The following is a 15893-nucleotide window of genomic DNA, read 5'->3' as shown; positions in this document are numbered from 1 at the left end:
ACTCAGATCAGTTTCTGCAAAAACAATTTTCAGGTGTTACTGAGCATTATTTCATTGTAAGATTTTTAAAATTCTAATGTAATAGTTGTGAACACCTGTGATCCGATATAGTAAATAGAATTTATGTCAAACATAGAATATCATTTCCTTGGTATGATAGAATATCTATGTATCACAAAAGCAGTTTCCATGAAATCCATCACTTTCTAGATAAGAAGACCCATTTAAAGTGATCATCCTATATCTTAAAACCTATGTAGTTATTTATGTTTTATTTGCCAAGATAATTTATTGTGTCCATTAGACAAGAAAAAATGGCAAATTCTAAAACAAATTTAATTTGTTGGCTTTCTGTATGTATTTTGGCCATCACTACAGAGAAATGGCCATTTTTATGACAGAGTTCAACCAAAATGCAATTCATTTTGCGAATAACTAAATGAAGTCAATTAAATAGCCACTTAGCAATCATATATTAACAAATTGGTTTTGGACTTATTGTTCTTGCTTTTTATCAAATTTGACATATTTTTCCAAAGTAACTATGTCTACCCATTGCTCATGTTTTCCTCCATCCATACTTACCAAAGCACCATAAAATTAAAATGGCAAAGAATACACTGCAAAAGTTAGCTGCAACAAATATTTAGAATATAAGGTCATGCTATTTGCTACACAGCATAAGTAAAGGTTAATGTCTTTTTTAATATAGGAAAAATTCCCAGTAGTTAAATGAACAAAAGCTATAAGGAGCTCACAGGAAAAGAAATAGAATTACAAACTGTGCAGAAAGCCAAGTGTTCTGCCTCACTCTATCATCACACAAATGCAAACTAAAAAATGGCACTCTTAATTTACTTATTTAAGGAGACATTTAAAAACAATACTCAAAATTGGCCAGAGTACAATGAAAGGAATGTCTCACACATTGTTAATGAGAGTGTATATTATAATTTTCCAATCAACAAACTATTCAAGACTTTTGGCTTATTAATTCATGTTCTTCAAATCTACCATAACAAAACAATAAAAGTAATAAATATATTCATGATGTTCTTATAATGATTCAGTTATAATATTCATAAGTGGGGAGGAATAAATGAAAATATCCAACTGAGGAATGAATGTAAAAATTGTCCATGTACACTTTGCAGAGATATTTGAAGTTTTATGATAAAATTATATAAAAATATGTAAAAATGCATCAGAAGGGAAGGGAGAAACAAGAAAGTCAAGAAAATTAACCAGAAAGAATTCTGTCATCTTTCTTAATAGTAACATTATGAGGGTGATTTCTCTCTGATTTTTTAAAGAATTAGTGACTATGTTACTGTCATAGACAGGCACCAGAACTTTTTCCCCATTTCAATGATTCCTTAAGGAAAAAAGAAAGAAAGAAAGAAAGAAAGAAAAAAGAAAGAAAAAACAGATGAATCACTCAGTTTCATAATCTAACTTTGTCAAGTTAAAATAATGTAGGAGGGCTTTATTGAGGAAAAGGTATTGGAGCATTACCAAAGAGTTCAATATCCCTTGCTAGCTATTTCCTTAGTACTTTGTGGTCTCCCTGTGCTACGAAAGGCTTGCTAATTTGAGGCAATGCTCTATGTGTCTTTTGCTTGTTTTCTCAGTTGAATTCTAACTTCTTTGTTAAGGCTTCAACCTATAAACCTATTATGAATAGAATCAGATGATATGCATTGTGGGTAAACCAGAAACAAATTTCCACCTTGTAAGGCCAATTATGCAAAATCATATAAACAGTTTACATTATACACAGTAAGCTGAGTTTATTTATGGATTTATGAATTTATGTGTGTGTGTGTGTGTGTGTGTGTGTGTGTGTGTGTGTGTGTAATAACAGTGAAAATAAGAGTCTATCCATTTCAAAAAGAGCTGTGAATGTTCATAGGAGAGTTTGGTGGAAGGAAGAAAAGGAAAAGCGGAAATGATATGTTGATATTATAATACCAAAAGCAAAAGAAATAATTTATAAGAAATAAGATATTGAACTGAAACAAAATAGCAGAGGAAGTAAAGTGACTATTACTGAATACATGTGTATGTAGATACGTGGATTCAAAACTGGTATTTTTATTCAAATATCCTATAATACATTGGAGTGTATAGTAGCAGTTCTGGGGGTGGAAAGAGAGAGAAGAGAGAAGAGGGGGAATGATTAACAGTGCAAACCTGGACTTGAATATATTCTCTTTTTTTTTTTTCAAATCAAATTCAGCTTTTCTTTCATTTCAAAGATAACCAGGGAATTTTAGAACTAGAAGAGACTTCTGAGGTGGTTCAATGTCTTCACTTGATATTTAGCGAAAGAAGCCTCTCAGAGAAGGGATGCTGTTTCCTGGGCATCCCTGCCAGTCTTCCACTGAAAGAAAATATGGACTAATGATTAGAATTTTGTATTTCTTCATCATGTCACTGAAAGAAAATGGCAGTGGAGCAATTAAGAATCTTCCTTTTTCCATGGCAAACTTATAACAATGTCATTTTAGAATTATTGTGCTTTCAAACTTTGTTGCATTTCAAATGTCAGTCTTTTTCCAAATGTTAAATTTGCGGTTTTTAAGTTTTCTATAAAGGCAATATTTTCCCATGAATTTGAAATCTGATTTTTGAGTTTTGACAAATATCACAATTACATGTTCTCAAAGCCCTGGCCCACACAATTGTGTGCATCAATCTTATTAAAACAACAACAACAACAACAAACAAAGCAAAACCTAAACTGTTTCTTTCATTTCTCCTAGATTAACTGACAATTTTTAGGACAAAAATGTTGTGATCGAGGGGTTATTCTCCTTTAAAAGATGCTTGGTTTCAAGCATCCTCAAAGCCTTAAAGAAACATTGACTAAGTGTAACATTCCTGATTCCTAGCTGGCTTGTAGGTGGGAATTGCTGTGATTTGAACTTTGAAAACAGTTTATAGCAGTTATATAAAATTTATCTTTTGTGTTGCTTTCTATTTCGTTTCACATATATAATTTCTCACGTATGTGTTTCAAATAAACACATTGAAATTAAATAGAATGTCAAGATTTGTGTGCCTAAAAGTAAAGATTATTATACCATGATAAATCATAGTTGCCATAATGTAACATTAGACATGAGAAATGAAACATTTTTAGTTTTTTTAATTTCCTGTTTTATATTTGAATGTCATTATGATAAGTGCAGATTCTTAATCAATGAATCATTAATGGAAATCATTATTCTCTTGTTCCTTTTGTCTATAAAATACTTGATTGACCGTTTTCCACAGTAAGTGGTCTTATGTGGAAAATAGTTGTCTACGTCCAAATTGTACATGACAGTTTATGTTGGTAGACATCAAATTAAATGAATTGTATTGATGTAGGTTGGCTTTTTGTTTGTTTGGTGGGTTGGTTGGTTTTGTTTTATTTTGTTTTGTTTTGTTTGCAAGGAGGGCGTGAAAGTCTAATCCATGCTTTAAAAAAAGATGTCTGTGTATTAGAGTTTCTATAGTTGTGATGAAACATCATGTCCAAACACAACTTAAGGAGCAAAGAGTTTATCTCCGTTACTCTTACATATCACTTATTACTTTATGTCCCTTATATATCAGTTACATATCACGTTTCATCACCAAAGGCACTCAAGGCAAGAATGAAAACAGAAAGTGAACGTGAAGGCAGACGATGATGATGAAGTCAAGGAGGGGAATGGCTTGCTGGATTACTCTACATGGCTTTCTCAGTCTTCATTCTTATCCAGCCCAGGACCACCAACTAAGGGGTATCCCTACCCACATTAGACTGGTTCCTCATCAAATAATCACTAATGCCACAGACAGAATTCTGCCTAAAAATAGTCAAATTTAGATGCAGGCAGAGTCAATGGCCAAACTCTGCCAAGACAGGGTAAGCAAGTCCTCAATAGTTCCTGCCTCACAAATAATGTCTGTCAGATACATTGGGCCAGAAGGCTGAAGATGATGCTCCCACATTATAGAGAGTTTTGGGTGACTGTTCAGGCAGTAAACTGTCTCTGTCATTTTTTCATTTTGGAAGCTGCTAACCTGCACTTCTGGTTCACTCAGGTATTTAAGTTTTATTCCTTCTCAAATCTGTGATGGGGTGAAAGACCAAATAGTTTAGTCTTTCAATTAAGCTTAGTAGGTTAGGGGTTAAGATGTTTTTAGATTAAGATAGATGTTTTAAGTTAATAGAGATGAGATATGATAGATATTGATCTTCTTTCAGAAATTTAGACCCAACAAGACAGGGAAGATGTTTACTTCAAGTTTGCCAAATACAAATAGCCAAATCACTATGAATGCAACATTTATACAATTCCTGATTGTCTCATGGCTCTCCCTGCTGTATGTAGTTTATTTTATCATGTGTAATGATGTAAATGTATACATTAAAAAGAAACATAATAAAAAATTTTAAAATAAAAAATAAATAAATAAAAGAAATACATATATATGACACCTATATATAATACATACACACACACACACACACACACACACACACACACATATGCATGGCCCAAAACAAGAGGTGAGGCTTGGAAATCTGTTTGTCCAAAGTAGTACTGAGGATGTAGATAAATATGTTTGGATTCTATATGTTTTTCAAAGATGAAAGACATATAAGATATGAAAGATGATAGGAAGCAAGAATGGCTTTAATTTCTTGAGTACATCTGAAGAAGGGACAAATAGAAGCACAGTTTTGAATATTACAAGTTTCAGAGGACTTTCTAGATAACTATATGTAAATACTCAGAAGCCAGTTAGATATTCAAACCTGTAGTGCAGGAGACAGATCCGTGCTGGTACTAGAAATTGAATACATACCACTGTATAGGCAATGCATATAGAAAATTATATAGACACTTGAATTGTGAGATGACCTCAGATTTAAGCACTGCAGAATCGACAGTGTATACATACATGTAGCAACAATTAATGAAATAAAGGGACCATGAATTTGAAAGTGATAAGGCTTACATGAGAAGACTTGGAGGAAAGAAAGGGAAGGGAGAAATGATGTAATTATATTAATCTCAAACAGTAAAAGAAGTTAAAAAAAACTATATCTGTCTTCTCTCTCAGGATGCTAATCTCTGATATTAATGCAAAGAAATCTAGGTATATTCCTAGAATGTTTTTAAAATTTATATATTTGTATATTACATGGTTTTTAAATATGTATTTGTTTAGAATACTACTAAGTAGTACTGCAATTATGGCATTTGTAAAGGCCAAGTCTTACCTTCCAGAACCTTAACATTTGGTTAAATAAGTCTTCAACATATAAAGTTTTGTTCATACTACAAAGTAGAATGAACCATTTAGCATCAGTTACCCATGAACTTTACTGAAGGATTTATGTTTTGTATTTGCTTACCGTAAATGTAGTTTGGGTCTAAATCTGTGATTTACTATACATGATGAAGGAGCCATAGTTTACATGTTGCTAGGTTTCTTTAAAAATACATATGATAGATACATTCTTGGGGGTCTGAGAAGTAATATCAGTTCTTGTGATGCTAAGACAGGGAGATCATAAATTTGAGATGTTTGGGTTACACAGTAAGGCCTTGCCTCAAAAACACCTAGAAACCTACAAGAAGAAATTATGATGGGCGGATCTGGGCCCAAGGGTCCTGCTCAAACTATGGCACCAGCCAAGGAAAATACATGCAGTAAACTTCAAACCCCTACCCCTATTCTACCCAATGGACAGGACATTCTTCACAGTTGAGTGGAGAGTGGAGACTGACTTTCACACGAACTGTGGTGGCCCACATCTGACCACGTCCCCTGGATGAGGAGGCCCAGTGGCACTCAGAGGAAGGATAGCAGGCTACCAAGAAGAAACTTGATACCCTATGAGTGTACACAGAGGGAGGAGGTCCGCCTCAGTCACAATCATAGGGCAGGGGAGTAAGGGAGAAAGCGGAAGGGAGGGAGGAATGGGAGGATACAAGGGATGGGATAACAATTGAGATGTAATATGAATGAATTAATAAAATATGTTTAAAAAATGCCTATGAAAGCCAATCATGGCACTCACACCAGGAATCTTAGTGGTTGACAGGATAGAGGACAGAATTAGTACAAATGAGGCCAGCCTGGAAGATATAGTGAAATCCAGGCCATCGTAAAATACAGAGTTTAATAAACCTTTTTAGACAGGGTAAAACCTGTCTTAAAAAACATAAATCAACAAACTGGATGATGTGGTGAATATAGTATAGGAATCAACACTTGATTTTAAACTAAATATTTAAGCATTATATGAATGAAACAAGTTGCAGACTATGGCAATAGCTAAAAATGATGGTAAAATAAATATAAAGAAATCAGTTTTTCTTATTATAGCAATTTTAATGTTCCAGATGACTTTGGCATCTTAAATGGCACTTGATCTCAAAGTGCCTGTGATAAGTAGGGCAGCTAAGATCTTTACAAGCCCTAAGAGCTTCAGCAGCTCCTAGCTCTGCATTAGGGGTAGGGGATTCAGTGATTTATCATGAAGCTCAATATTGCTGTGTCTAAACCCAATTTAGATCCCGCTGTTCCTATACTTGTGTAATCACTAGAAATGTTGTTTACGTCCTCTCAGTATGATGACAAACCATAATTTACCACCACCTAGGTCATTAAAAAAATGTTTTGCAGGCCTAAGATTCAAAAGCCACAATATCGATAGAAGAAGCTCATTTTCCTCAAGGACACCATATTTCATGATATTTGGTAGCTGCCCCTCCACTTTCGCAAAGCTTCCTATCATCAGAGCCCTAGTCTTAAATATAATATTAAACCAAAGGCAAAGAATGTTCTTTGTGGCTGTATTGTCCTCACTAGTTTTGTTTCAAATGTGAGCTGTGCTACGTTAATATTTATACTCTTGGCCACTTCCAAATCTCATAATGTTTTCTAATCTAACTACTGTTTTTAACATTAAAAACACACTCTCATACCACAGTAGCATTGCCTTTTTGCATTCCAATGCAAATATTTTATAAGTTCTCCTTATTTTACTTTAAGCGTTTCTGATGTTACAACTTCTAGCTCCATCCTAAATGCTTGACAATGTATGCATGTAGCACTGAGTGTTATTATTGCCTCTGGCTAGCTTCATGTCATCCACTTTGTCTTTTGCTTCACTCCTTTGATAGTATTAGCAGACCAATTGTGAATCTGACAGATGTGTTTCCTTGCAAAAGGACAAAGCTAAAAAGGCTCCTGTTTTTCACTCTCTTCCAGGACTGTTTTCATTAAAGAACTTCCTTATCCTTTTTTCATGAAACTGAGCTTGCTTAATCAGAGATGGAGCAAACAGACTGCAAACCTTATCAGCCTCTGTCCAAAGTCAAGCATGAAATGGATCTAGCTTATACCAGTTCTTCTGATGAGAGTGAAGATGGGAGAAAACCACGACAGTCATTCAACTCCAGGGAAACTCTGCATGAGTATAACCAAGAGCTGAGGATGAACTACAATAGCCAGAGCAGAAAGAGGAAAGAAGTGGAGAAATCTACTCAAGGTAGGTTTTTGTTGGATTTCTTTGGTAACTAATATTATTTCTCATTAGTGAATGTTCATATGCATAAACCTATGTATCAAAAACAAATTTGCTGATGCTAACTGGTTAATAATTCCTACTGCTTACAAATGCTCAGTGAATCTGTTCCACATGCACACCCAGCTGAGGTTGTAGATTCCATGTGCTTTTTACAGATTATGCATGAATTTGGATGCAACAATCCTCTTATCAGAGCTTTTAGAATTGGTCTAATCCTACAAATAGCCATTTAAAGACTAAAGGATTAAATAATTTACAGTAAGATGTAAAATAAGCAGCTAAGTGCTTTTCAAGTCATTGCCCATATGGGACAGAAGTCTCAAACAAATATTCAGCTGCTGAAAAAAATGGCACAGGCTAGTAGAGACCACCAAACAAGGGGTTATAACTTCTATGGAAATAATGTATATGTGTTTTGTACCTGTCTTTTCAAATTATTCACTTTAATATGTCATTTCTTTGGCTAAAGATAACTTATATTTTTGCAAACTAAACCCATCTCACTATTGATAAAGTTTATTTTTATCACTATTTTGAGTCTCTACTACTGTTTAAAAGTGTATAGTTCCATTAAAATATTTCTCTGTAAATTTGATTTTACAGAAGACAAATTCATAATTGTAAGTTGTGAGTTGTGGGATAGGCTCATAGAACAATTGATTTTGTGATTTGAATAATAATGCACTTGGTTATGGCTCCAAAAGTATGAATAATGTTGTGCTAAGTCTGTATTGTGATAGTCAGCCTCACATTTTGTTTCTGTGCAGTGTGATCAAAGGAAATTTAGGATGAGTACAGTTTTTCTTCTCTAATGTCATGATAACTTCCTTTCAATAGAGTATTTTAAGCAACTGCCTTTTGTTTAGCACTTAATGTTAGTCAGAACTTGAGTCCTATGTTAGAGGTGAAATGTTACTGCTTGTTAGAAACTCATAGGTGGAGGATAAAATAGCTATACAAGCTAATCAGTACAATTTTGTGATAAGTGCTTTTGAAATAACCTCCCCACGCATGGCTTGACTTTCCAATGGATTTTTGTTACATAACCAAGGTACACAAAATAATAAAAGAAAATTTTCAGAAGTAAACCATTTATATGTTTTCAATTACAAAACATTCTAACTAGCCTAATTAAGTTTCTCAAAAGGTAAGTGTCCTACCCCAGACAGGAATCATCACTTTGCCCAGTATATTTGTATTATATATGATATCTTCCCTTTAGTCACAGTAGAGTTCTATTTAAGAGATAAATTTGATGGCATTACAAGGCTTATACTCAAGTAATCTACTTAATAACTACTTATAGTGTAAGAGTAAAATGCTGTCAAATATATATGTCACAACAAAACCATAGAGGATATCCTTTAAATGAAAAGATAAGAGGTCTTGATTTAAAAGGAAAAAAAATCATGCTGAGGATGCTAAGAACTGCAGTAAGAGCAAATCTATGAAATTATGAAGAAAAGAAATCCACACTAGTTTTGAAGTTACACATAAAATTGCATAAGTTACAGGCAAGATGCTTGATAAGTGTTCAGCAAAGAGAGAAAATGTATCAAATTTGTGAGTAAAAGATATGAACAGAAAAATTTTTTCTGACTTTTGAAACATGTTGTACCAGAAATTATTGAAACTACAGGAAGATTTACTTTAAGAAATAAGCAATACAAAGTCATTTGATAAAACTGATGAGTGGTGATACAGATTCAGAAACAGTTTTGGACTGAAAAGTATTTTTTTTTTAAAGTAGAGAGTTTGCTTCTGGTGATGAAAATCACCAGATGGTTGTATCAGACCTGACTGCAAAAGTCTAATGAAAGCAGACCCTCCCAAAGCAGGCTCTGGGTACAACAAAACTAAGCTGTCTTCATGAAGAGTCTCAATGGAAACTGTTCAGTGCAGATGAAGCACTAAGCCATAAAACATGGTAGGACACTCCATACTATATCATTAAATTACAGAGGGTGTGATATGCAGAGCAAAGACCTCTCACTCCCTCTCTAAAAAAAAAAAATCATCTTCCAATGATCTGGCAACATAATCAAATGTGGGGGTGGCAGTCATCTTGTTTCTGGTTTGCTTCTATACGTGTTTTATCCCAGAAGTGAAAACAGTATTTGGAAGAGGAAAGGATGACAGTTAAAACCCTATTAACATTGTAAGAATAACTTGGCCTTTGTAAATCTGTTCATTAGAAAATTAAATGTCAAGGTTGTAGTTGAACCTTTGTCCCTTGAACAGAACGTTATTTGGTCCAATAAAGCGACATATACCTACCTAGCACTTAGTTTTCTTGGTTCAGCTTTTGAAAAAAAGGTATTTTTGTTGGTCTGTAACCCTATACCAGGGACATTTATATAGTAGCCATGTCCTCTACCACTGAGGTTTGTTCCTAGTCCTGGATCTTTTTTTTTAATGGTAAGCTTAATCTGGACAAAGTGCAGTGTTAGAAGTTATTGTTTCTGGCAAAATAACATTCCTTAAACTCCATACATAAATAATTAAGGGGGCTGGAGAGATGGCTCAGTGGATGAGAGCACTAACTGCTCTTCCAGAGGTCATGAGTTCAATTCCCATCAACCACATGGTGGCTCACAGGTGCCCTCTCCTGGCCTGCAGGTGTACATGCAGGCAGAGCACTGTATACATAATAAATAAATAAATAAATCTTTTTAAAAAATAATTAATTAATTAAAATCACAATATCTTAGGGAGAGTTTGAAGGAGAGAGTAGGGGTTAAATATGATCAGGATACATTGTGTGTGTATATATATGTATGTGTGTGTGTGTGTGTGTGTGTGTGTGTGTGTGTGTGTGTGAATTTTTCAAAGAATAAAAAGTTAGAAATAAAACTTTAGAAGATTTAAGTACAAGAACCTTCACTTACCTCAGCTCGGTTATGAAGGCAAGCAGGCAAGGTAAAATGACAAGTTGCTGTTAGTGAAATGTTAAACATTTTTTAAATTATATTTTTAATTTATATATTCACTTTACATCCCTACTGTAGGCCTCTCCCTCATCTCCCCTCAGTCCTTCTTTCCTACCTTCTTCCCCTGTCCCACCTCCCTTTGTCCTCAGAGAAGGGATGCCCCCTCATAAACCCACCCCGGCACATCAAATCAAATCAAGACTGAGACCATCCTTATCCACTGAGGCCAGACCAGGCAGCCTCCTTAGGGTGAAGTGATCAAATGCAGGCAACAGAGTCCATGTCATAGACAGCAGCCCCTCAACTTACTATGGGACCCACATGAAGATCAAACTGCCCCTTAGTTTCATATGTGTAGGGTGCCTTGGTTCTGTCCATGGTACTTCTGTCTCTGAAAGCCCCCATGAGTCTATGTTAATTGATTCTGTTGATCTTTTTTGCAGGTTTTGTCCCCTCTGGGTCATTATGTCCTACTCCCAACCCCACCATGACACATACTCTTCCACAGGACTCCTCCAGCTTTGACTAATGCTTAGATGTGATTCTCAGCATCTGATTTGATCATCTGCTGAGTGGGGCCTCTCAGAGAATGGCTAAGCTAGGCTCCTGTTTGTAAACATAGCAGAGTATCATGTCAGGGGTTGTCTCTCTCCCATGGGGTGGCTCTCAGGTTGGGCCAGGTTTTAGTTGTACATTACCTTTGTCTCTACCATATCTTTATCTCTGCACATCTTGAAGACAGGGTAAATTTTGGTTCAAAGGTTTGTAGGTGGATTGGTGTTATCCTTCTAACACTATAGGTCTTGCCAGACTAGAAGCAGCAGGGCACACAGAAATTGAGGAGGCTACCCTCTAGGCAGGCCGGGTCATAGTGGTGGAAGGGGAACACCAATCCACCTATAAAGTCTTTGAAACAAAATTTACCCTGCTAAACCTTTAAAATTTATTGCTATTTAATAAATTCTGACTTGCAGAAAGACAAAAATATCAGTGAGATGAATTCTTAATACAATAACTAAAAAGGATAATTCATCTTCCAAGTGTATCCTACCGGGGAAAATAACTTGCATCTACCAAGCATTCTAAACCATGAATGTAGTCTACTGATTGATCTCAAGAAATTGACTCTATTACAGTTCAAGGTCACCCAAAAAAGATGATCTTCTTTCTGACCTACTACCACACGTCCAGTCTAGTAGCATTTGTCACTATATCATTCATTTTATTTCATGTCATCATTCATAGCATCACAAGAAGGATGAATATAATACACTGAGAAATTTTCAGTCAGAGACACACACTGATAAATCTATTATAGTGTATTTTTAGTTTATTGTTGTTATTGTTGATCTCCTATTATTTAAAATGCAAACTTTATTATAGGTCTATTTGCATAGAAATATATATAATATATAATATGCTGTATAATTATTGAAAGTTTCAAGCATTCACTGGTGGTCTTAAGATACCCTTGTAGATAATAGTGATTTATTGGAGAATGGAATCATCGATTTCAAGTTTTATAATAAAAAGTGCCCAAGAGAATTGTAAAAGCCTAGGTAGCTTAAGAGAAGTGTAGCTGTAACTGAAAATAACTGAATATGGGGGTACATGAAATCTATGAAGTCACAAAATAAAGAGTGGCATGAACAGAAAAATCATAGCCAAAAAAGTGAAGAGTATCACTCAAGCATCACAGTCTTCTTGTGGGTCCCATAATATGGGGAGTAGTGACTACTTCTGACACAGACTCTGGTCTCCACAAGTTCATCACTTCCCCCTGGCAAAGCGGCCTTGCCAGGCCACAGAGGAAGAGGATGTAGGCAGTCCAGATGAGAAGTGATAGGCTGAGGTCAGACAATAGGAGAGGGATGGATCCCCCTTTCTGAGGACTAGGGGAGGGAGGAATTGGGGTTGAGGGAGGGAAGGTGGGACTGGGAAGTGATGAGGGATGGGGCTACAATCAGGATGTAAATTGAACAAACTAAAAAAAAAAGAAAAAGAAATCTTTGTGCATCTGATTGTTCATAGACTTTGCAGAACACAGCATAGTCTAGATCACTCTACAATTTCAAGTTTTAGAAATTGTGAGGATGATGTTAAATTTTGTAAGAAATAGATGGGCTCTGGAAAGGAAGAAGGTAATTTTCATTTTGATCATGTTAAGTTTAAGATTCTGGTGTGACAGCAGATGGATCTTCCAACAGGTAGTTCGATATGCATGTTTTAAGTTCAAGATAGATTGAGGCTAGGGATAAAAGCAGGCTTGATCACATTAGTGCCTTAGAGCAAAATATGCCTGGGGATAGATGAGATTACTTAGGGAAAGTGTGTAAGGTAAGACTAGAAAGGCTGGGGACGAAAACCCGAATTTGTCATCTGTGAACTGACATAAACTCAGTTTAAATGCACTTACATTGTCAGCCAGCACCATTCTTTAGTGAACAGATTTATCTAAGCTAAAATATAAAGGACCAGAAAGCTAAAACTCTGAAAACTTGAGATCTTATGTGCCATTGTCTTTCTTACTGATCTATATAGGCACCTAGTGAAGAGATATGTGCCCCCCCTTGAAGAGAAATTGATTATCCTATATTACGCAGAAAGAGTTCAATTTTCTTTTCTGTAAAGACTAGACTCTAAATATTATTTTATTTCAGCAACACCTGTAAATCAGAGAACACATTAAATCTTAAAATGCATGCCAATATTTGTAACTTCCATTAATCTAGGTAAAGCTGAGCCCAACTTATTTTTTAGAATGACAGATAAAATTGTGTGTATTTATCACATAGAATATATTTTAGAGAGTATATGGGTTGTAGTATTTCAGAAAGTCATTTGTTTTTAGGTCAGGGATGAAGAAAACAAACATTTTTTATACACTGCACTACCTATTCACACCTCCAGGAGGTCATGATAAGGATTAACTTCTGTCACAAATGAGAAAGTACTGCCACACTAAAAGTACTTAGATCCCCTTCGTTTCTGTCTACAATTTTGCAAGCTTCTTTGTTCTAATGGCCAATGGTTGACAAGGAATTTAAAAGCCTTTTCACTCTGAATACCATTAGTAAAAGATAAATGCTATGCTATATAATTTATCACGAAGGGCTTCTTTGTTTTTATCTGTCAGGGAAATCGATGCTTTTTCTTGTTGTTATTGTGTTTCTACTTCAAGACTAACTTTTGGTAAATACTGAAGAAATATGTTATTTCAGCCTTATTTGCCAAGTCAGCAGCTCTCCTATTCAAGTACATGTGGATTGCTGAATTCTAATGATGTTTGTTGCTGTTGCTTTATTTTATCCTTCTAAAAGGCTTTGAATGAAAAATAGGCAATCACCTACTATTATTATTTCTTTGCTAACAGGATGAATATCTATAAGGAGGCTTACTCTATGATTTGTGACAGGTTGAAAAGAATGGATAGATTTTTCTGGAAGTCAGGTGGCTGGCAATTGTTCCCAAGTATGCTCATGCCCAAAGTTAGCATCAAGTATCTAAGGACTCCACATAAGACAAATAAGAATATGGAAAAGTTAATGTAGGAATATGAATAAGATTAGTTTTTAGTGTAAGCATTTTGTTCCAAAATATTAATTAAGGAAAGTGACCAATGCAGAAAAAAGGAGGTATGAGGCAGGCATGGGGGCGCATACCTGTAATCCCAGCACTCCGGAAGGCAAAAGCAGGTAGATCTCTGTGAGTTTGAGGCCAGCCTCGTCTATAGAGTGAGTTCAGGACAGCAAAGGCTACACAGAGAAGCCCTGTCTTGAAAAAACAAAAACAAAAATAAAGAAAAGAAAAGAAAAAGAAAAATAGAAAAAGGAGGTATGGTGAAAACCAGTTATAGCTCATATAGTACTAAACACTCTTAAAACAGTAAAAGTGACACAAATATTCATCCTCTCTCTATAGTCTGTTCTTTTATGTTTCATAGTTCTTCTAATATGATTTTTGGTTACTTGGTTGCTTGGTTATTTGGGAGATTACAATTTTACCCGTATTTCACATTATTGCCATCTGGTGGAAAACATTTAAACTGTTTATTTGTTTCTATTGAGATTACAAAGCAAACTGTCTATGTATTATCTACTGCTGGCCTTTAATTTATTCACTTATATATGAACTCTAATTTAGTTTTGAGTTTGTCCTAGGGGTACAGTTCTATGTGGATGACGTTCCTCTTGGAATAAATGTACTCTCATGATTGCTATTTCCCTATTCCTTGGCCCAGGTTAATGAGCTACTTCAGCCCACCACAGAGGCTGTTCATGCCATGTTGGCACATATTATCTTCAATGGCCCCAAATTCCAAAGCACATTTGTTTCTGTTCTTATCTCAAGTACTTATCCATAGTTTGAGCTATTGTTTGTGTATATGTAGATGACATGGATTACAGTTCCCACAAAAATTTTGAAAGAACTCTTAATCTCATGATCCATATTTATGGGGAAGAGATCACAGATGGCAGAAGTAATATAATGGTAACAAGACCTATAAAATGAGATTTTCAGCAGCATTTGATCACACATAATGAATTTTCTGCTGTGAGCATGTTATGCTTATAGTTGTCCCGAATTTCTACTATAAAGAGTTATGACTGCTGTGAAAGAACTTAGACTCTAAAAGAAAATTAGACAAATTATTTAATAACAATTCCTATTGGCTCGTGTATTTTAGGTAGTAACATTGCTTGTGAAAATATATTCACTTTCCTACGGAGCATCTCAAATTGGAACACAATGTCCTTGCCACATGTGCCATGGTTCCCTCTACCCGTTCCAGAGCAGGACAGACATTCATAATCAATCATTGCATATTTGCCTATTGAGATCAGCTGTAACTTCTCACATTATATCACACATCATATACCAATCAAGTAGAACTTGTAAAGAATAAATCCTATTTCTACACTATGATCTGACTGTCTGTAGGAAGTCCTCTAAAAATTCTGAAATATTGCTCGGTGAGCAAGCAATAATCCTTGCTGTAAAAAATTGGAGTACATATGGAAAAGCAGATATGTAACGTATATACTACAGAGAAGTCTGGAAACTAGAACCATGTACTTACTTGACTTGATGAATTATGACAATGATTTTGGGAGAGACATTTAACATTTAAGTATAAGGCACTGAATAAGATTTTTAGAGGGTTATGTTCTTTAAATTTTTCAAAAATTCTATGAATTTGAGGACTAAGCACTAACATGAGAGCCCAATTTTAGAACTAATCATGAATTTCAGAGATATAGTTTAAGTGTCACTGATTGTGTTTGTGTATGTATTTATATATGTGTGTGTGTTTTATATTGTCAAATTATCCATGCTACCTAACATGATCTATGGATTCAGTGTCATCTCTATCAACATTC

At 35.0% G+C, this 15893-nt stretch overlaps 1 protein-coding gene across 3 annotated transcripts in view; it reads left to right on the top strand.

Annotated features, from left to right (window-relative positions):
* Tenm1 (teneurin transmembrane protein 1) overlaps positions 1-15893 on the top strand; it is an 873613-nt gene that overhangs the window by 256037 nt on the left and 601683 nt on the right. For all 3 annotated transcript variants that reach the window (XM_051141408.1, XM_051141407.1, XM_051141405.1), the window contains one exon: positions 7264-7543. In XM_051141408.1, the coding sequence (XP_050997365.1) occupies positions 7327-7543 (217 nt within the window). In that variant the 5' untranslated portion in view covers positions 7264-7326. The remainder of the gene's footprint in view (positions 1-7263; positions 7544-15893) is intronic.

This window comes from Acomys russatus, chromosome X (assembly GCF_903995435.1).
Source record: "Acomys russatus chromosome X, mAcoRus1.1, whole genome shotgun sequence".
NCBI lineage: Eukaryota > Metazoa > Chordata > Mammalia > Rodentia > Muridae > Acomys > Acomys russatus.
Note: the sequence above shows the minus strand (reverse complement) of the source record. Positions and strands in the feature narration are given on the sequence as shown.